The sequence below is a fragment of the Condylura cristata genome, unplaced genomic scaffold (assembly GCF_000260355.1).
Source record: "Condylura cristata isolate star-nosed mole 26May11 unplaced genomic scaffold, ConCri1.0 scaffold00022, whole genome shotgun sequence".
NCBI classification, from domain to species: Eukaryota; Metazoa; Chordata; class Mammalia; order Eulipotyphla; family Talpidae; genus Condylura; species Condylura cristata.
In genome coordinates, this window is record NW_004567123.1 from 22,359,541 (window position 1) to 22,381,841 (window position 22,301).

At 50.9% G+C, this 22,301-nt stretch overlaps 1 protein-coding gene across 1 annotated transcript in view; it reads left to right on the forward strand.

The window, feature by feature from the left end:
* TGM6 (transglutaminase 6) overlaps positions 1-21,869 on the forward strand; it is a 47,429-nt gene extending 25,560 nt beyond the window's left edge. Inside the window, exons 2-13 of the mRNA XM_004686997.1 lie at positions 6,044-6,217; positions 6,726-6,968; positions 7,703-7,821; positions 9,080-9,208; positions 10,534-10,711; positions 11,182-11,320; positions 13,457-13,560; positions 13,633-13,875; positions 17,091-17,432; positions 20,044-20,198; positions 20,472-20,605; positions 21,678-21,869. Of these exons, the coding sequence (XP_004687054.1) occupies positions 6,044-6,217; positions 6,726-6,968; positions 7,703-7,821; positions 9,080-9,208; positions 10,534-10,711; positions 11,182-11,320; positions 13,457-13,560; positions 13,633-13,875; positions 17,091-17,432; positions 20,044-20,198; positions 20,472-20,605; positions 21,678-21,831 (2,114 nt within the window). The 3' untranslated portion in view covers positions 21,832-21,869. The remainder of the gene's footprint in view (positions 1-6,043; positions 6,218-6,725; positions 6,969-7,702; positions 7,822-9,079; positions 9,209-10,533; positions 10,712-11,181; positions 11,321-13,456; positions 13,561-13,632; positions 13,876-17,090; positions 17,433-20,043; positions 20,199-20,471; positions 20,606-21,677) is intronic.
* The last annotated feature ends 432 nt before the right edge of the window (positions 21,870-22,301 follow it).

Consider the following 22,301-nt stretch of genomic DNA (forward strand, 5'->3'; position numbering starts at 1 on the left):
CTTCGGGTTTCTGGTTTCTTGGGGACGTGCTCCTGAGAGCAATGACACGCCTTCTATGCATCCTGTGCGTGAATGACAAAGGCGTCAGACCCTGCAGGGAAAGTGCGTGGCCTGAGCACCACCCCTCCTTCCTGGTTCACACTGTCCACGGAGGTCCTCGTCCATTCATCCCAGAGTCCTTTCTTACAGAGCATGGATGTGGCCCCAAAATTCTCCACATTGTTCTTCAAGTAGTCCCTACTATTAACCAATGAAATGAGACCTTTCAGTCACTGTCAAATTATATAAACAATTTTTCAGCTCAGAAATTCTAAGAATCTCCCAGAGTACTCCACAGGGTGAAGTTGATGAGTCAGTGCCTACTGGCAGCAAAGAGGCCAGAGCTTCTACAGGACCAGGAAGGAGAGATTGGGCAGTGGCCCTGGGACAACTCCCCAGTTAATCATTTAGCTACAGAAGTCAGGTGCCCTGATGCACACTAAGGATAGGGTCATAATGGGCCCTTTAAAAAGCAATTATGCTGAGTTCAGAGTTTGGAGATGTTGGCTTCAGTAGAGCATCTGGGATCTGCCATCCCAGACTGGAACAGAGATCTGGGGAGAGAGCATCATCTGCTCTTTGGTGTCACCCGAGGGCAGGAGGAAGAACAGCTGGAGAAAGCTAGGACTCGGGGTGGGGACAGCAAGGAAGAATTGGGTGAGCGGCAGGGAAGAGTTGGGAGAGCGGGAAGCTAAACTTCAGCACAGAGACCCTCCCCGTTACTCCCTTTGGCTGATACCTGGGGCCAGAGTTAAGCAAATGAGCTGCAGAGATGAGGCTGGCTGGAAGGGGAGTAGTAGGCAGTGTGAGATTGTGTGGAGCCTTGAATGCCAGGATTATGGTTGTGGATTTGGCAAATATTGAACAGGCCAAATAGGAAGCGTCCCTTCCCCTGGCTGAACCTGTTTCTCCACAGCAACAGGACGGACAGAAAAGATAAACTGAACAGTGCTCTGAGGCCACTGGGCCATGCAGTAATTTTAGCAAGAGGCAAAGAGGGGAGTGTACAAAGCAAAACAGTTGTGTAGGGCTTGGGGTGGGAGGCCCGAAGTGGTGATTTGGGAAGAGGAGGTAACCCGCAGTTCCCTAACCTCGTAGCCTGAATCCTCACCTAAGTGCCCTCTAAGTAGAGGGATCACTCACCCTGGTTGAAAAGTGTCCCATGGTTAATGGTTTATGAGTGGTTTCTTCTACTTTCAGAATTTCTACAGCCAGGTGATACATTTTATTATTACCTTATTTAGATCATTACCTCATCCGCCCCAAAACTTTATGAGGAAGTTATTATTAATAATAATATCATTATTACCACTGTTCAAGAAAGTAAATCCAAACCTCCAAGAGGTCCAGCCACTTGATCTGGACCACAACCAACAAGCAAGAGATTCAGGGCAGTATTAGCTGGCAAAACACTGGCCTCTTCTTATGCAAATACTGTTGCATACAGTGAAGTGACTAACCAATTTATTGAGTATCTAGTACGTGCTGGTCCGACTCTAAAGTGTCTGTGTGTGAATTGTTTAACTTATTCCTCAAAACTTGAGGCGACGGCTACAATCATCACCCCCATTTTCACCAGGACACTGAGGCTCAGACGAGTTCAGTCATTTGCCTAAAGTCAGGGGTGAAGCCTGTCTTTGAACTCCAGTGTTTGCCTCTGAAATCATTTTCCTCATTGCAGGGTGTAATGAGGTGGGAAAGAAATGAAGTGCAGGGTGCAGAGTGGAAAAGAAAACCAAGAGCAGAAAGTGAGGGGCAGGGCAAGAGAGAGCGAAGCTGGAGGGGACGTGCGGGTTGGGGTGAATTCCCTTACTGCCCATTTTTCTTTCCCTGTTATCCGGGGCCTTGAGCTCAGGGTAGGGAGCCACAGGGCTAACAACAAGCACCCCCTCTGCCTCCGGATCTCAGGTGTGCTGTCAACTAGAGGGGTCCCAGATGGGACAGTGCCTCTCCCATCCCTCCCCTGGTACCCGACAAGAAGCATATGGCAACCTTACATCAGCACACGCTTGTGGCATCAGAGGGGTTTGATTCAGCAAGCCACAGACTAACCCAATCCTAAGAGTCCTTCTGAGTCATTTCACAGAGAGAACCGAGGCCCAGCGTGAGGCAGCACCTTAGCCCGGGCCCCGCGGGGCCCCAGTGGCTGGCTACCAGGATCAGAGGCCGACACTCTGCCAGCCTCCCAGCCCATGACTTCAGAAGGAAGGAAGTGAGGAAGGGCAGGTCTTGAAATGTGACAGTTTGAGAGAGAGGGATTACGGGTGGGTGGGGAAGCTGGGGTGTGGGCAGCTGACCGAGTGTGGGTGCGGTGGGAAACTGGTGAGCCTCAGTTCCCCTATTCACACCCTCACCCCAACCAAGGGACAGGGAGGGACATTCAACCAGCCCATGCACTGAGCATATTCTATGTCCTGGACCCTGTACTGGGCTTCAACAGCCCAGAGGGAGTGAGCCCCAGGCCTCGACAGGCTCACGGTCCAGCGGACAAGAGAGGCCTGTACGCAAACACCCATATTGCTGATGACCAGTTAGTGTCAGAAGACTTAGGTGGCGGAACTCAAGCTGAGCATACAGAGGAGCTAATAATGAGTTTATTTCCATAGGGGCTTGGGGAACCATCCCACACACACATCTGCTGGCCCAGTTCCCAGGAGGGCTGGGGACACCATTTAAGACAGAGCTGAGCTGTCACCAGCGGAAGAGCTACTATCCCCTGCAGGATCTGCTGGCCCTGATTTTCCTCTTAAAAATCCAGGTCCTGGGAGTGTGATGCTGATGAGGACAGATGACATAGATCACGGAGGGAGCAACTCTGGGGACAGATTACTCAGGGACCAGTTGGTTCTGTGGGGAAACACAGGGGCAGAGTGCAGGAAAATGGGAAGAAGTTCTAAGAAAAGAAGATCTCGATTGAGCAGAAGGAAGGGCGGTGGATGAGCTGCCTCTCTGAGTCGGGGTTAAGTGTCCACCAAGAAACCTGTAGACAGGGTACCTGGGAGAGCCATCTTCAGAATCTGGGGATAATGATGATAATGGCAGCTCTGACTCACCCCACCTCCTGCCCCCTGTAATGAGGTTACAGATGCCCAGAGGGTGGATAGAGCTGGTTTGGGCTCAGCAAGGGATGGGAGGCCAAGGCAGAATCCGCAGAAACCCATTGCTCTGGGTCCGGGAACCCTCATTATATCCTAAATCTCCCTTAGAAGCAGCCTGGAGGCATGCGAGGCTAAGATAATTATGCATAATAACCTCAGCCCCTGCTTCTGACTCATCCCTTAAAAAAAAAAAAAAAAGGCAGTTGTATCCTGTTCTGGCCTCTCCCTCTAGGTTGTGGCTTGACCTCGTGGGCTACAGATCCAATGTGCCTTCAGGCAAGAGATCCCTTTTGTCCAGTCTCTGGGTCTCAGGTTGCATGAGTAAAAGGGAGGCTGGGCTTCTTAAGGCCCTGCCAGCTCCGCTGCTCAAAGACTGGGCAGTCCTATGTACAGGTAAGAGAAGTTTCTGCCTGAGATCAAAGGTTTGGCAATGGAGGGTTCTCTTCCTGTCCAAGAACTGGAGTTACTTCTGTTCTACCTTTTCAAATGTGGGAATTGGAGAGCCCGTCCGCAGGCCCCTGGCGCTGTTGTTCCAGCTCCTACCACACGAGGTCACTGTTGAACACAGCCCCTGCGCCGACCTGGCTTGCACACGTCAGCGGCTGTGGGAGCTCCCAGGCTCAGGACAGGTGTGCCAGCAGTGTGAGCCCCTGCCCACCTGTGCAGTCGTTGGTCTAAGTCACGGTGCCAGAGTAGCCTTCCAGCCCAGGCCGGGCTAGAGCGAGACTTTGCGTGTTCTTAGCTCTGGGTATTGAGGCTGCCGACCCTGCTCAGATCCTCACCCGTAGAGGCGGGTTAGAGGGCTGGTGCTCTGTAAAGAGAGATGTTGGTAGCTTGGCCTGGGTCGTGGTGGAGATGGAGACATGATGGATTTGGGGCAGGTTGTGGAGGTGGTGCCATTTGGACCTCATGATCGATTGGATAAGAAATGTTAGTGCAAAGGTGTGTTTCACGCTTCATATTATTCAGTCTCACTGCTAAAGCCAAAATCACCCCTGTTTTATCAATGCGAGCAGATAAGATGTGCTGAAGGATGTACAGTAAGCAAGTGGCTAACTAGGTCTCTGACCCAAGAGTAACTCCAAGATTTGCTGCTGCAGGATTTGGGGATAGGAAAATGAAGGGAAAATGGACAGATTGGAAAGGGAGGCAGTGGCTAGTGGAAGTCTCTAGAACAAACCAAGGAGTGGAAACTTTTCCTTGAGGGAAGAAGAGCCCCAGGGAGTCATGGCAACTACCCCTATTTTCAGGCAATAGTGACTATATCTCCCCTGATGAGAACGGACTGTGGCTGATCCACACAGCTAGATGCTGGTGAATAAGCCCAGGGTCAGCCCCCTCCAGCTATGGTGGAAGGGTGGGAAGATTAGTTACAGGATCATCTGAGGGTTCTCAGCTACACGCACGGAGGACTCGGACTTGGCCTTGACCATGGGGGAGGAGAGGTTAGCAGGAAAAGGCACAGAAGCATACGGTGGCGGAACCCAGGTCATGAGCCATGTGTATGATTATTGTGTTTTCCTGAGTTACTGAACTCAGCTGGTCCATTTACCAGCAATGGACACCTAAACATCATTAGTCTGTCCCTAGTATCCTCTCTATAGAGCAAATATTATATAATGTCATCTTCACTGTCCTAAAATTAACTTGATATATATTACCTACTTCCACACACTACTTTTCAATATATAGATATAGCTATACACACATCCATCATAACTATAATAAAAAATCAAGTTTCAGTAAAATATGTAGATGCTTCTCAGGACGGGGCTCTCCTGTTACAAGTTCTTTCAGTGCTGTCTACTTTTCTTTGACAATATGTGTCAAAATCATAATTAGTTACCTGGGGACTCACCTATTTAGGTGCCACCTTGTTCGTCTGGAATATAATAACTATATTTATTGGACTCTCGTGTTCTAAAGGCTCTAAATGACAGGCAGTTGTCCTCACAATCAGGCCACAAGGTATTATTATTATTATTACTCCCATGCTATCGAGAGACTGAGATACAACAAAGTGAAGCAGAAGGTAGTTTAGCCAGTAAATGACTAAGCCAGGATTTGAATCCATGTCAGATGACCTCCGAGGCTGTGCTCATAACCTTTGGGCCACATGGCCTCCCTGTGTATCTCCAGGGTAAACCTGCAGCTTGTTCACCAGTGTATCCCTCACCAGACACCACCCAGGGCACACATGATTGAGCCTCAGTATTCACAGATTCCACAAACACAAATTGACCTCCTTGCTAATACTGATTTTCTATTGCAAATCAGCACTCTTGGCATGTCACCTGCCAGGTGGTGACAATTGATTGCCTAACATGCACGGTCCCCACTGATGCCCACAGGGGTGCTCCGCCTTCTTGTTTCCACTCTCATACCACCAACAAGCTCCTGTCACCATCTAGTTGATGCCATGTTGCTTGCATTTTTGTGCTTTGTCTTGATTATTCTGCTGTCGAAATGGCCCATACACAGTGCTGGTGCTCCATGTGATGTTCCTAAGCACAAGACTGTGCTATGCCTTCCGCAGAAAACACATATGCCAGACAAGACTTGTTCAGGTATTAGCTATAGTGCCATTGGCCTTGAGTTCAATGTAACAGACTCAACAGTGGATCGAGTAAGATGTCTTTAGTCAGAAACACACCTAAGGGAAGGCTTTGCATTGACCATTGATGAGAAAATAGTGACCAGAGGCTTACAGGAAATAGCCCTATTTCCCCCAGGAGCAAATGGTTCTGTGTTCGCCAGCTCAGTGTCCATGGAGACTATCACCAGTAGCTGATGATAAATCCCATGTGGATGAACAGATGACTGACTGGAGCAAGCAGGTGAAAAGCCAGCGAGGTGTGGATAAGCCACATGCCAAGGGCCACCCTCCTCTCCTCTATCCTCTCCAGGGATCAGAGTCACCGAGGTGGACTGGCAGCGGCCGAGGAATGGTGCTGCCCACCACACCCAGGAGTATCCTGGCCCTGAGCTGGTGGTCCGCAGGAACCAGATGTTCACCTTAACGCTGGAGCTGAGTCGAGCTTTGGATAGCGAGGAGGCCGTCATCTTCACAGTGGAGACAGGTAATGTGCTCAGCAGTGCCTCCACTGGTCTGCCCTCAGAAAGGCTTGTCTGTGGCAAGGGACATGAGACCCTGTGGTCAGTCATCAGCCCAGCGGGGCAAGCAAGTCCTGCCCGTGGGCTCAGCCTGATCCCTGTGGGCTCGTGATGACTGCTCTCTGGGGTGCTCCCGCAGGCAGTGGGAGACGGGACAACTCTGAGCCACAGCAGATCAAGGATCAGGGTGCTGGTAGGGTCTGGTCACCAGACACTGTGGAGCCAAGCTTTTCTTTCCTGGTCAGCTAAAAGGCAGGCTTTGGCTTCAAAGGAGTACTGGTACTTTCTCCTTCCTCAAGGAAGTAGAACAGCTGAGGTGGACCCCACTCTGCCCTGGCCTCCTATGTTGCTCACGTCCTTCCCAACAATGGTGTCCCAGTAGTCCAGGGGCCGAGGGGTGGCCTTCCAGGCCTCCAGCTTTTCCTTCCCTAGTCCTGGGTTTTTTAGGGGCCTCTGGTCTCCTGATTCCCCCAGGACCCCAGGCTTCTGAAGCCCTCCGCACCAGAGCCGTGTTCCAGACAGCAGAGCCGGAGCTGGACGACTCCTGGACAGCTGTGAAGGAGGCTCAGACCGAGAACACCGTGACCGTCTGTCTCGCCAGCCCGCCCGATGCTGTCATTGGCCGCTACCTGCTGAGCGCCAGGGTGTCCTCTCGCCGCAAACACAGTGACCGGAAGCTGGGCGAATTTGTTCTCCTTTTCAATCCCTGGTGCCCAGGTAAGATCTGGGGGATGTGAAGCTGAGGTTTCCTGGAAACTGCCCTACAGGTGGCCTGACCCAGAGGGGCCTGGGAGGCAGGATAGGGACGGAGTGGGTGGCAAGGACCAGACGCAGACAGGTGGAGAGAAATGCAGTTGGGGTTACGGTAAAAACACCTGTGAAGCCGGGCAAGAACCAGTGGCTTCTGGTGTGTGGCGGCGGAGGGATGGGGCCTGATGGGAGGCGTGGGTAAGAACCAGGCTTTAGCCATCATTCAGCTCATTCAGTTTAGTCCCAGCTCTGCTTCCCTCTGTGAGCCTCAGTGTTCTCGTCCATAATATGGGAATAACAACAGTGCCTGCCTCTTAGGGTATGGTGAGAACGCACAGGTCTAAAGTTCTCAAAGTACAAGGCACGTGGTAAGGGGTGCTGGGGTCAGAGTTCATATTCAGATTTAGGAACTATATAGGGCTGCTGTTGGCATCACGTAGACACACCCAAAGATGTCAGGACTCCTACCCCTCAGCCTTGGGGTGGGCTGGGCCAGGAGGAAGATTAGCCACATGGGATGGGGCTCGGCCTGGAGGCAGCCTGTGAGTCCTGCAAACCCCTCTTGCCCTCTCCTGCCTGGCAGCCTCCAGGCTCATCCTGCTGCTAATCCCTATTAGAGCCCCTTCCCCTGATGCGGCCCTTTGCCCAGGCCGGCAAGGCCAGACCGCCCACCCATGCTGGGCCTCACGACTGCTTTTCAGAGGATGACGTGTTTCTGGCCTCTGAAGAGGAGAGACAGGAGTACGTGCTCAACGACAGCGGGATCATCTTCCGAGGCGTGGAGAAGCACATCCGGGCGCAGGGCTGGAACTTCGGGCAGGTCTCCAGGGGCACCGGCCAGGCAGGGCGCAGGTCGGGGTGTGCAGCCCAGGGCCCCCCCCACCCCCCGCCATGTGCTCCCTTCCCTGGAGGGAACACTGGGCTGACTCAAGCAAATCCTCCCTTTCTTCCTCTATGACCAGTTGTGCCAGGGCCTTGTGGGGCTGTGGGGAGAGGAGGTGCTTGTGAATACACTTCAGAAACAGAACAGTCGGTTCTGTTGTGGACAGAAAAGTAGCTTAGGTCAGGGGTTCTCAAGTTGAGCGTGCACCCGGCTCACATGCAGGGCTCGTAAAACACGCAGTCAGCGTTGGGGTGGGGTCTGAGGAGTTCCATTTCTAACAAGGTTCCGGGTATGCTGACATGCTGGCAGGGGACCAAACCTTTAGTATCACTGGCTTGGTTTCCATACAAGGTGCCCTGTGGGAAGGGAGTGAGTGGTAGACATGCGAGCAAAGGAAATTCAGAAAAATGTAGAAGAAAACTGCCTGAGGGATTAGAGAAGGCATCACCACAGAGCCACAATGTTGGGACTGTGTCCACGGTGGGCAGGATCTGGACAGGTGGAGGGAAGAGTAGATAGCACAGCATTGGGGGAGTCAGGGAAAGGCTGAGATTCTGCCACTGTCTGCCTGGGCCCCTGGGAGAAAGGGGGGAAAAGGACACAGGAAGAAGGTGGCCAGAAGGTCAAGGACCTGAATATGAAGCTGAGGAGCAGCGGGTTGAAAGCACTTGGGCCCAGAGGCTGAGCAGGAGTGCTACAATGGAGAGTTTAGGGTCTGCCTGAGGGGTGACCACTTCTCAACACCTAATTGCTACTGGCACGTAAGAAAGTCAGCCCAAAGATTCCAGGCTTCCAAATCTTCAGGACCAGAAGTCTTAATTTGTATAAAACTCCCCCAGTTTTCAGTGCTATCGATTAATTCAAATGTATTTGAAAAAAAAATCATGTGACCTCCCCCTCCCCAACAAACTGGCCAGTGGGACAGAGACAGGGTCATGGTCACCCGTGCTATAAGCTTTGCATTGAGTGGCAGAGAGGCAGGGAGGTTGTAGAGTGGGCTGGGTGTGACGAAGGTTGATCTTCAGGTTCCCAATGACTCTTTGAGGAAAGATTTCTGAGACTTGGGGATGCTCCGTGGCAGGGAAGGCCAGGGGTCATGTCCCTGAAAGACCTAAGTGACCAGTAGGTGAGGGCGGTGGGAAGGTCTGGAACCTGGAGGAAGCCTGGCCTCTAAATACAGCATCTCTGGGCACAGTTTGAGGAGGGCATCCTGAACATCTGCCTCTCCATCCTGGACCGAAGCCCCAGTCACCAAGACGACCCAGCCACGGATGTGTCCCGCCGCCATGACCCCATCTACATCACCAGAGTGATCAGCGCCATGGTGAGGACCCCACTGTCCCAGCAGGCATGCTGGTTCATGGTTCCCAGGCCAACTTCGGGGTTTATGTATGGTTTTTCCAAATCATCTCTTGTTTTAATTCTCTATTACTGCCACACATACCACCCCAAAACTCAGTGGCATAAGGCAATCATTTGTCATGGTCATAATTTTGCAGATCAGGGTCTGGACAGGACACCATGGGGATGGGGATCTTCAGGGCATGCAAATGGCCATGGGTGTTGGGAATGGTTTGCTGGAGCCGTGTCTCTAGGACCTTGGTTCTGACCATCACAGAGTACTGGGTTCTCTTTCTTTACTGTCTGCTAGAGCTGGAATGTCAAAATGGCTTCTTCACATCTGGCCCTGGATGGAAGGGTTGGAATAACAGGGGTTGACCAGTCATCCCTGTCTCTTCATGCAGGGTAAATGGACACGGCAGCTGGCTTCACTCTAAGCCATACTTCCAGAAAGAGTAGAGCTGCCAGTCTCCTAAGACCTGACCCTCATTGTCAAAGCTGGCCCAGCCCAGATTAGGGAGAGAGCACAGACCACCTCCCGTGGGATGAGTGCATCTTTACTCTGTCACATGCCACAGTGCTTCCCCTCAACAGGTGTTACCCCTTCAGAAGGCTTCTAGCTCTGTCTATAACAAGCAGGTGTTAAAATCAGTGGGTGGGTATCTATGATTCCAAAAACTGACAATGCAGTTTTTCACATGTGATGGTCCCAACTCCTCAAGACCTCAGAGAAATGCTGGAGCACAGAAAATCCAACCCAGCAATCCGTTTCAAACGGAACAGTGCTACAACCCCATGAGACAACAGTTCAGGCTCCTGAGTCCTAAACTTGAGGGGCACCCCTTTTACTAATTGGTTATGTGACGTGGCAAGTCCCATAGCCCCTCTGAATCTGGTGTTCTCATCAGAAAAGAAAAAGGGAGAATAATAGAATGTGCATCTTAGACGTAAAAAAAGCCCTGAGAACAGTGCCTAGCGCACAGCAAACATTTAGTGAAAATTGGCGGTGTCTGGGATTATGCAACAACAGTCTCCCCAAAGTGAACCTTTTAAGACAGAAAGTGCTTTGAAGTCAGAGATAATCTCGAGCCATAGAGAATCCCAATGGAAGGAAAGGAAGCATCATCAATGGCAGCCGAGAGAATACAGTTGAAGACACAGGTGCTCCCAGTTTTCAGACCGTTTCAAAGCCAAGGATAATTCCACACACCTGGGGATCCAGAGTTGGAGATGGTTGGTTTTACACTGTCGAGGTTCCTGAAGAGGGAACCCTCGCCTGATGGCGGTCCCCTGGCCTCCCCTGCCCAGGTGAACAGCAACAACGACCGCGGCGTGGTGCAAGGCCAGTGGCAGGGCAAATACGGCGGCGGCACCAGCCCTCTGCACTGGCGCGGCAGCGTGGACATTCTCCGCAAGTGGTTCAAGGGCAGGTTCAAGCCAGTCAAGTACGGCCAGTGCTGGGTCTTCGCTGGAGTCATGTGCACAGGTACCCAGGGAAAGGTCCTCATCCCCCAACCTGCTCCAAGCCTTCGTTTGCGTTAATTTGCATACATTTACATAGCCCCGCCCCCGACAGCCTTTCTTGGAGATGAGGCATAGACTTGGTTAAGGAAGGGAGGAAGCAGATAATGCACTACCATGCATTTTGAGCTTTAATTTGCCTAAGGAAGCCCACCTCTAGCACAGTGAGTGCACATAAGGGTGTCCTGTGGGCCCCTAGATCTCTGGTCACCTCAGGAAAATAAATATTATATGGCCTCCAAGCTCCCTCCCATCTCAGAGCCCATCTGTTCAAATGGGGATGGCAGTAGTGATTCCAGAGGTCCCCTGAGAAAACGGGGTGTTTTTCAGGGTGGGAACAGAAGCCTCAGCCATGGCAAAATATACAGAAAAGGCAGAGAGGGCAGAAATGAGGCTGAGCATCTGCTGGGAAGACCAGAGCCTCCTGCTCTTCAGTCCTTAGGTGCCTGGGAATTGCGACACGTGTTGTATCCAACTTTAACTCGGCCCATGACACGGACGGGAACCTGAGTGTGGACAAATACGTGGACTCCTTTGGGCGGACCCTGGAAGACCTGACAGAAGACAGCATGTGGTGGGTCCAAGGCCCCAGGGACCCCAGGGGTAGCCCCACCCAGCGCATGGGGCTCCCGAGACAGACCTGGATCTGGAGCTCAGCTCTCCTGAGTCTGACCAGTTCTGGAAAGAGTGAGGGGGAGTCCTGAGATCCGGGGGCCTTAGACACATGACTGAGAGGTCAAAAGGAGGGCTCCAGGTTTGACCGCCTCGAGTCAATGTGAACCCCCATTCACCCTTATGTGGAAACGTGAGCCCTTCCCATGATTCCCGCCACTTGAAGGGGGGCGAGAGTCCTTCTGCTTAGTTCCCTCTGTCTCTATCACGCTCCTGCTTCCTCATCAGCTACCTGTGCATCTCACTCTGTCTAAGGTGGGAAATGACTCTTTCCACCAAACTTTAAAAAATTAAACTGCAATTTAATTTTTGAAATAGGAAATACACTCCTGAGCTTCCACATTCAAAAGGCACAGAATGGATTACAGTGAAGTCACCCCCGACCCAAACCCCGCGCCCCCATCCTCTTCCTGACAGGACCAGTTTCCTACATCTCCTTTCAAAGGAAGGCCCTGGAGATACCAGGACGCGCATCGACATGAACCCCCAAACCCTGCTGCTGCCCCCTTAAGAATAATGATCTCATAATATGTGCTGTTCTTGCCCTGGTATTCGTATGGAATACGTTTAATGATTCCATATGAAGACACACAAGGTTTCCTTATGTTTTTCTGCAATGTTTAAAATATTACTAATGACACCACAGCCCTTGAGCAACTGGTCCATGCCAGCCACGGTTCTAAGTGGTATACGTTAACACGTGGTATCTAGAGCCCATGCATTCCTCCGAACAACCTTGTGAGCAAGTCAGTATGACAATCTCTGTTTTGAAAATGAATGAACTGAGAGCACAGAGAGATTAAATAGCTTGTCTAGGGCCACACAGTTAGTGAGTGGACGAGCAGCAGTGTGAACCCGGTCCAGTTTTCACATGGATGGACCAAATGTTTGTCTTTACAAACAGAGCTTCAGTCAGTAACCTTGTCCAAAAGTCAAGTCACACGTGTGCAGACTGTCTAAAGAGCAGGGACACAGTGAAGCACGGAACACAGGCACGCCGCCTCCCAGCTCTCAGACTGTCCTGCAGTCGTCCCCAGTGACTGTCCAGCCTCCGTCCAGCTCTGCTCCCCTCTTTTCTCCATCCCTTCTTCTTTTTGTTTCTCTCCACTCACTCTCCCTGTAGGAACACTAAAAATTACATTCCTCGAGCAGGATGGATAGGATACTTCTCTTCAGTGTTGGGGCCTCTGTCACCATGTAGGCCATCAGTGTCCTGGCTTTCATGCCCAAACGCTTTTCAGATATTTTCCCAGACAAAGACCATTACCTCCCTAATAAGGGTTCTGAGGCCAGCTGTAAAGTCGCCAAGTCCAGCAAAGCAGGGCTTCCATCTGTTGCTTCCTTACTATGTGACCCTGTACAAATGGTGTCTGTTTTCCTAGTCTCATGCTTTGACTCAGGAAATTTAAAATAAAGCCTGAACTCCTCTACCTGGGTCTGCGTAGCTCGTATAATCTGCACCTGACAGTCCACCATGCTTGCCACAATCCAGAGCTATTTACATACTTTCTGTTCCTTGAACACACCAAGCTTTCTCTTGTCTCAGAGCCTTTGCACATTCTGTTCCTCCTGCCTGAGACACTATTCCCTTCACTTGCTCTGTGCTAATTCTTTCTCATGTAAGTCTCCTTTTAGATGTCATTTACCTAGAGAAGCTCTTCGACAATTAATCTCTAGCTTGCCTTTGTTTTATTTATCTACTTATTGAATTTTGTCTTCCCCGTCAGTCTTTCTTAAAATATAATCTGATATATATATATACATACATACATATGTGTGTGTGTGTGTGTGTGTATAATCTGCAGGAGGGCAAGAATCTTCTGTCTTATTCATAGCTATATTTCTGTTACCCTGAACCACACCCTGATACACACACGCCAGCACCTGCTCACCAGCACTGTGGAGTGAGGGGCTCTCCTCCCTAGTACAGGGCTCAAACAGACCCAGGACCAAGTCCAGGCGCTAGGCAGGACCTTCCCCTCCTGTGGGTCTCTGTGCTCACTGGAACCCTACCGGCCCCATCCTCTCTCTGTGGCAGGAATTTCCATGTTTGGAACGAGAGCTGGTTTGCCCGGCAGGACCTGGGCCCCTCTTACAATGGCTGGCAGGTTCTGGATGCCACCCCCCAGGAGGAGAGTGAAGGTAGGGCTCAGCCGGGTGGGCCTCACACCCGGGGCCTCCACCCACGCCGCTCACGCCCGCTCTCCCGCCCAGGCGTGTTCCGATGCGGCCCCGCCTCTGTCACCGCCATCCGCGAGGGCGACGTGCACCTGGCCCACGATGGCCCCTTTGTGTTTGCCGAGGTCAACGCGGACTACATCACCTGGCTCTGGCACGCGGACGAACGCCGGGAGCGCGTGTACTCGGACACGAAGAAGGTTGGGAGGTGCATCAGCACCAAGGCGGTGGGCAGCGACTCCCGGGTGGACATCACAGGCCTCTACAAGTATCCGGAAGGTAAGGGCAATCTGGCGCCCGTGAGCCTCCCCAGGGAGACCGGCCACGGGGCTGCCTCAGCCAGTCCTTCCCCAGGGCAAGGCAGTGGTAACTCCCGGGCAGCTCAGTCTGCCTGGGGCTAAGTGCCTTCAGTTATGTTAAGTTTCCCCTGTTTGCTAAGTAGAGGACTTTCCACACTTAATAATGCCAATAGTTTTTCTTACACCCTTACCACATACCAGGCACTGCATGAGGCATATTTGCCTATGATAATGATAATATTACTACTAATAATGATGATAGTTCCAGGTATTATTCATTAAATGCCTAAGAGGCGTAGCACTAGGCACATCTCCAAATAGTGGTAATAATAGCAGCTCCTAGTCATCATCTGCCAGTGTCTAGGACTGTCGCTAATGGAAAAGTGGGTACTTGTTGGGGTATAAAAACAAAACAGTGGTATTTTTTCTAGTAGTTTCTTCCAGCTATATACTCTCAAAGTCACCCTTTGTCACAAAATAATGAGGCCTTTAGCAATGCTATGATTTGATCCATGTTTCCAGCCATTTGTTTATTAAAACAAAACTATTCAGAAATGAAGACTTCAGGTTCAAACTTAATCAGAGCTTGTCTCCTCCCCTCCCCTGAGCACAAACTAGGGACCCCAGAAGGTGCTGCTGAGAAGGGGTACAGGCTGCCTGGGACACGTCCCCCCACTTTTGTCTGCTCTGCAGCTCTGAATGCACATTGGAATCATTTGGCACTGTTTTAGTGATAGAGATTAAGCAACTATTATTAACTTGCTCAAGATTCCTTGGGTGAATCTGGGCTGTGTCATCACCTTCCAAGGGCATCAGCTGGCATATGGCGTATGTCTGGGAGGAAGGACTGCTGGGCCCCTCTCAACTCTCGAGATCTCACCTTCACCCTCGCTGTACTGGAAGTGCTAGCCAAGGAGATTAGGCAAGAAAAAGAGACCGGTCCACAAATGGTGTTCGGAAAACTGGATAGTCACATGTTAAAGAATGAAATTACACACTTCTCATGTACCATATAAAAAAATTAACTCAAAATTGATCCAACACCTAAATGTAAGACCTGGTAATTTAAAGCTCTTAGAAGAAAATACAGGAGAAAATCATTATGACATCGATTTGGTGTTAAATTTCTTGAATATGACACGAAAAGCTGGCCTCCTGCCTCCCACCAGACAAAAATTAACTCAAAATAGATCATAGATTTATAAACAAGAGCTAAAATTATATGAATTTTTATGAAACTTAGGAGTTAAAGGTGGGCTTTTTAGATATGATGTCAAAGGTACACGTGACAGAGGACAAAAACTGATAAATTAAACTTCATCAAAACTTAAAATTTGTATTCCAAATTATATTATCAAACAGTGGAAAGTATTAGCACCTTTCTACTCAGTGATTGAATACTGCCCCATCCTGAATCACTTAATAAAACCAATTAGATATCAAAAAGAAGTGGAAAGAGGTAGAAAGTATGTGCAAATCATGTGCCCAATAAGAGATGTGTATCCAGAATACTCAGTGAGCCCTTACAACTCAATGAAGAGATAACCCAGTGTTTTAAATGGCCAAAGACTTTGAAGAGCCATTTGTCCAAGGATGACTTACAAATGGCCAGTGAGCACATGAAAGATGCTTTACATCATTATTCATTAGGGAAATGCAAATCAAAACCACAAAGACATACCCTTGACACCCACTGGGGCTGCTGTACACTGAACAGTGGGTGTTGTGAGGATGTGGAGAAATTGAGCCCTCGGATACCAGGGGCTGTATGACGGTGTGATCAGATTCTTTGGCGGGGAAGTGAAACATTTTCCTAGTACAAATACTGCGGACTAGAACTAAGAGTTTCACCTGCATTTAAATAAAAGGATGGACTGAGTACGGAGGCCCCGGGCCGAAATGTCTGGGAAGGAGAGGAGGGGGAGACTACTCAGTGCAGGCCTCCGGGAGGGAAATGTCCCATCCCGCAAGGAGCAGGGTGGAGACAGGATGGAGTGGGAGGTGGACCCTATGCTCCCGGAAGAGAGGGGACATTCTTTTTATTTTTTATTTTTTTTATTTTATTTTACAACAGTTTATTTTTACATCATTTTGTACTCCCCCCCCCCCAATTGTAATCCCTGCGGGTTTCAGGAGGGGACATTCTTAAGCACTGAGCTCACTGCCTGTCCTGTGAGCCTCTTGCCCCCACTTCATGGATGGGTAACAGAGCCTCTAAGGGACAAAGTAATAATGGCACATCGTCATCGGTGGCAAACTGACTTTATCTGATGGGCTGAGAGATGATGCGTGGCGGGTCTTGGTGACTTCTGAGTTGTGGGTGTTGGGGGGGTGGGAAGAGCTAATGACACTCCCAGTTTCTGACTGAGCCTTGGGTGAATGGGTCGTTTGCTGAGTGAATGGCGGGTGAATGGGGGGCTAGGAGTGAGACAGGCAGTGCTACTGGCCAGCAGATGCGGTGCTCGAGTTCCCTGTGGGCATCCTGGCGCAAGTATGGTCTGTAGGCCAAAGGGAGGCCCGGGCCAGCAGCAGGAAAAGTGGGAAACCTGGGGCCCCCCGGCTCACATGTCTGGGAACCCTGCAAACGACACCTCAGGTGCCACAGGTCGGTGGGAACAGGGAAGAGCCCAAAGGGATCCAGAGTGCATCCCGTTGATAGAGACACCCAGTCTCGGCTCTAACAGTTCCGGCCAGTAGAGAGTGGGGAGGGAGTTTGATTGAGAACATGGAAATTGGAATCAGACTGCGTGACCTCACTCTGGCTCCCTGACAAGTTGCTTTACTTCTCTGTGCCTTGGGCTCCTTATCTGGAAAACGGGGGTGATAACAGCACCTACCTCCTGGGGGGAGGATGGACCTATGGGCCTAGCACGCAGTCTGTGGCCGAGTCAGCCATCTTGCCGTGCGACGCAAGACGCAATTTGCCAGCTGCAAACCTGATTTTTGGTAAAATGTCCTGACCTGAAATTGCTGGCAACTGATTAAAAATTTATTTAAATAGTCCTGAGTCCCAGACCAAGCTCTATATATGTAGGTGGGCCTTTGCTCTTGGGCTGCCAGTTTGTCGTGGCCTCCAGCTGCCCTGCTATGTTACAGTGGTTGTTTCTCCTTGAGAAGAGGGGAAAGACAGGTGGGGCTCCGGCTGGGTGGGGAGGAGAGGGCCGCGGCCTCAGGATGTGTGTCCTCCCTCTGCAGGGTCCCGGAAGGAGCGGCAGGTGTACCGCAAGGCGGTGAGGAAGTTGTTTGGCGTGGAGGCCTGTGGGCGGAGGGACCGGGTCCGCAGGGCCGGTGGCCGTGGTCTCTGGCGCGATGACCTCCTGGAACCTGCCACCAAGCCCAGCATCACCGGCAAGTTCAAGATGCTGGAGCCGCCTGTGCTGGGCCACGACCTGAGTCTGGCCCTGTGCTTGGCCAACCTCACCGCCCGGGCCCAGAGGGTCCGGGTCAACCTGAGCGGGGCCACCATCCTCTACACCCGAAGGCCGGTGGCCGAGATTCTGCACGAGTCCCACTCGGTGAGGCTGGGGCCCGAGGAAGGTAAGAAGGCCGTGGCTGCTGGGACTGACCTGCCCACACCTTTTCCAGGAGTGCTGGGGGCAGGCACATCTTCCCAGGGTCCCACCCTCACTCCCAGGCTCCCTCTGAGGACTGAGCCAGCGCTTGGCTCTTGTCTTCACTTTACAAATGAGAAAGGAGAGGCTCAGAGGCGTTCAATAATGAGAGCGGTAATAAAGCCCACAGTCATCTGGAGGTAACCTGACCTAATGATGAGGTGACCCCATTAGTGTGACTATTTCCAGGCGGAATAAATACCTCCTGGGAAATTTCACAGTATGCATATGCCCTGTGTTATCTTTCTGAAACGCAATGCATCCTGGAGCCCACCCTACCAGGTGTCCTGTACCAGAGGGGGGGCCCGTGACAGGTGACAGGTGCCGAGTACAGGCTCTGCTGTGCCAGATGCCCTGTCTTGAGGAGTCTGTCTTGAAGCAAGTGCTTCTCCCCTCCTCTCCCCTCCCTTTTTCTCCCCTCCCCTCCCCTCTCCTCCCCTCTCCTCTCCTCTCCTCTCCTCTCCCCTCCCCTCTCCTCTCCTCCCTCTCCTCCACCCCTCTCCCTCTCTTTCTCTTCTCCCTCCATCATTTTCCCTCCCCACCTCTGCCATCTGTCCTTCCTCCCTTTCTCCTCCTCTTCCCTTCTCCGTCTCCTTTCACTTACCCACTGAACACAGGATTCAATTAAACCCAGACGTTGTCCTCTGAGTTAGACACTGGCAGAGTGAAGTGTGTGTATTTTGACAAAGTGTGAAAACTTGTGAAGGAGAAGTCACGCATTTTCCACTTCTTTGTCATTTATTTTTCACAAACTCTAAATCACAAAGGAATACTTCAGAAGGAAATATTAATGAACCTGCACTTCCCTTGGATTTTCGAGTTTTTTTTTCTATTAAAAGTGATACCTATTCATTGAAGATTTGGAGAACAGGAGGCAGGGTCACCTGCGATCCTGGCATGCACCTGCAGTTTCCCGACAAACTGCTAATACCTGTTGCTTTTGAGAAACAGTTCTAATTATATTGCAAACCCTCATTAGTGCCCTTTTCTTTTCACATTCCATTCTAATTTAAATATTTTTATAAGCTCTTCATTACCATTTTAATAGATATGTGTAATCTTTAAATAAATACAGGGTGATTTCTGTTTTGTCTTCGGGGTGGTTATTAGCTTAGTGTTATTCAAAAAACACAAAAATAGACCTCTTGGTGCAAAAAAGATCACTTTCTCATCGATTGTTTACTGTTTTGCTATAGAAGGCATAAAAATGGAATTACTAAGCTAAATGGCATGGTTCTTAAAATATATTAAAATGTGTTAAATTGTAATATAAAATTATTAAAAGTTGTGATCTTAAAGTAACGGCCTCTTAAGCAGCTTTGGTTGGAGAAGCTGGGCACGTGTCACAGACCCCTCGCCACCCCCCACCCTCCTTGGTACCTGCCTTGGAAGCAGCACCGGCTCTGGCGAGTGCCTGTCAGTCACAGCGAGCCACGCTGGTGGGAAATCAAGCCCAGAGTCTCCATCAAGGCTCACTCTGTACTGTCCATCTCTGGGTCCTGCCGGATGTGCGCGTCTGCTCCTGCGGTGGCCTGCTGGATGCTCGCCACTCTCTCCCTCTTCTCTAACCCGGGCAGCCACTGATCTCCCTTCAGCCCCTCGGTTTCGCCTTTTCGCAAACACCCTGCAGTTGGCTCACGCTGAGGAGTCTTCAGCATGGCGTCTTTCACGTAGAAATAGTAGCTGAGATTCCTCGGCGGGGCTGCATGGTGGGTAGCTTCCTTCTTCACAGCACGGAATAGTCTTCCAGTGCATAACTGTGCACAGTTGCTTACTCGCCCACCTCCTCCAGATGGCCTCCAAGTTTGCATAATTACGAATCAACATCCACGTGCAGCGTTTTTTTTCGTGACCGGAAGTTTTCAACTCACGTGGTGGAAGCCGAGGAATGTGACTGCTTGATGGTCTGAAGACAGCAAGTTTTTTTTCCTACAAAAATGCCAGTCTTCGAAGTGGCTGTGCCATTTTTCTTTTCCTAATTTTTTTTTTTGATCTATTTATTTTTGCATACAGAACTGGAGTACAGACCAAAGGTGCAGGGGTGGTGAGAGGTTTCACCAGCGGCAGAGTGGGGAGCAGAACAGGCAGCTGTACTGAAATACGCTGCTGAGGGGAGCAGCGGGCGGGTCAGGAGAGGTCTGCCGCGCCATGTGTTCACCTCCAGGGCAGGTGGGAATTGAACTCATGTGGAATTGGCTTTAGATTCTCAGTGCTGTGCTTTAACCCGCTGTGCCACCAGAGAGGGCCACTATTCTGGTTTTCTTGACAGTGTCTTTCACTGTCAGCAGTTTTGATTTTAATTAAATGCATCTTGTTGGTATTTTTTCTTTTACAGATCATGCTTTGGTGTTGCATTTTAAAAGTCATTGTCATGTCCAAATCATCTAGGTTTTCGCTCATGTTATCTAGGAACTTCCTAGTCTTGGCAAGAACCAGAGAAGAAATAGCTATAATTTGAGCCTGTCTTTCCTCTTTCTGGGCACCACCAACAATAAACAGGTCACACCCCCAATTCCCACCTCTGCTTTCCCTTCCAGAGAAAAAGATCCCGATTGCAATACCTTACTCGCAATATAAGGAAGACCTGACAGAGGACAAGAAGATCCTGGTGGCTGCCATGTGCCATGTCATCAAGGGAGAGAAGCTACTGGTGGAGAAGGACATCACTCTGGAGGACTTCATCACCATCAAGGTGACTCTTGTCTGCACCCAATGACCTGCCCCTGGAAAGCCCCTACCAGGCCTGGAAGAGGGCATCGGACGCTGGGGCTTGTGCTTTTAACTCCAGCTTCGGCTCTGCAGCTATGGGGAGGAGAGGTGTGGCTGTAGGGGACAGTGTGATGTGGGGCTCGGCAATGAGGTATGTGAAAACGGGGGGCAAACACAATTAATGTCTCACCAAGACCATGGGTTTCTCCTAGGGGCGGAGGGGTAGAGGGGTGACTGACGGGTGCTGCCCCTGCAGGTTCTGAGCCCGGCCACCGTGGGAGTGGCAGTTGCTGTGGAAGTGATGGTGGCCAACCCCCTCTTTGAGAAGGTGGAGGACTGTGTGCTGATGGTGGAGGGTAGCGGCCTTCTCCGAGGACAGCTTAGCATCAAGTAAGTGCTGTCCTGGGGTCCTTATCAGATGAGACCAAACCAAGGGTAAGTTAGAGGGGGGCGGGAGAGATTCTGGCCCCCAGGAACCAGTCCACTATCGAGGCACATCAGCCTGCCTTCATTTATTCATCCTTTCATTCATTTAACCACTGACTTACACAATCACATAACTCATCCCCTCATTCAGCCATAGTTCACTCATTTAATTATTTGCACTCACTTCTTATTCATTTGTTCTTTTATTTATTCACTGACTCCTTTATTTGTGGTTTTATTCATTCACTATTCACTGCTTCACTCAATTCAGTTTTGACTGACTCATTCATTTACTTGGTCTTTCTTTATGGTGCACACTCATTCACCCATTCACCCATTCACACGTATCCCACGCATTCATGCACTCATTTACTTATTCATTCCCAATCATTTGCTCACTCACTCATATTGAGTCAGTACTGATCATACTGACCTTTGCTGAGGGTCACGGTCAGTTGTTGGAAATATCGAGATGTACAGATGGGATTCTGCCTGGAGACGGGCCCTCGGAGACAGGTGACCCTTCCAATGCAGTAGTGTGATTTACACAAACAGAAGGACGGGTCCTCAAAATCCGGGTGGTCAGAGGCTAGGGGTCAGGTGTGGCCAGAGAGAAATCCTATGAGAGCTGCTGTTCAAACTGGGCTTTTAGTGATGAATCAAGGAGCTTTGCAGGTATCCAGAGATAGAGGGCTTCTGATTCAGGTTCTTATGATTGATGGCAGTCGAGAGACAGTCTCCCAGAAAAAAGCAAAGCTTGATCTGGGGCTCAGGCATGGTTGGAATCAGAAGGGCACCCAAGTGACGACATCCGAGACAAAAGCCCAGAGGAGGCCAAGGGTGAGCTGTGTTCAGGGTGCGGGGAGGAGCTGGTCCTGCAGCCTGGAAGAGTGCAAAGTGGGGAGAGGGCAAGTCGAGCTGGGAGCATGTTGACAAGACTTGGATGTCAAGGGGCCGGCAAGGGCACGGACTGGCAGGGCAGGCTCAGGAAGGAGAGAGGCTAATAACCTGCCTTTCTCTTGCCTCCTCTCCCCAGCGTGCCCAGCCTGGAGCCCCAGGAGAAGGCCTCAGTCCAGTTCAAAATCACCCCGTCCAAGAGTGGCCCAAGGCAGCTACAGGTGGACCTCGTCAGCCCCCACTTCCCAGACATCAAGGGCTTTGTGATCATCCACGTGGCCATGGCCAAGTGACAGGCCGCAAAGGGCTGATGGGGAGGAGAAGGGCCCTGGCCATCTCGCTACTGCTCCCACGGGGCAGCCAGGGGATCTGGGCTCCAGTTCTGCTTCAGCTCCTGCCCCACTCTGTAAATGTTGGCAAGTCCCTTCCCCTCCTGGGTCTCAGTTTCCCCATCTGTAAAATGAGGTGGTAGACTATTCCTAATTTCCTGGCAGTCGTGGATGGCAAGGGCAGCCTCTACCACACTTCCCTAATCCCCTCATTGCTAGGAGACTGACATATCCAAGCAGGACACAGTCCCAGGCTGCCCGGCACTGCCGCCCCCTGCCAGCCAGCTCAGCACCACCCTCGCTGCCCCCTGGGCTCCCCACTCCCCTCTCTCTGCTCTGCTGTGCTCTGACCACTCCCAGACTTGAGCATCAGCAATTGTCAGAGAACCCAGAAGTGTCTCCTGCTCCAGCTATACAGAGAGAAGAGCCCAGCC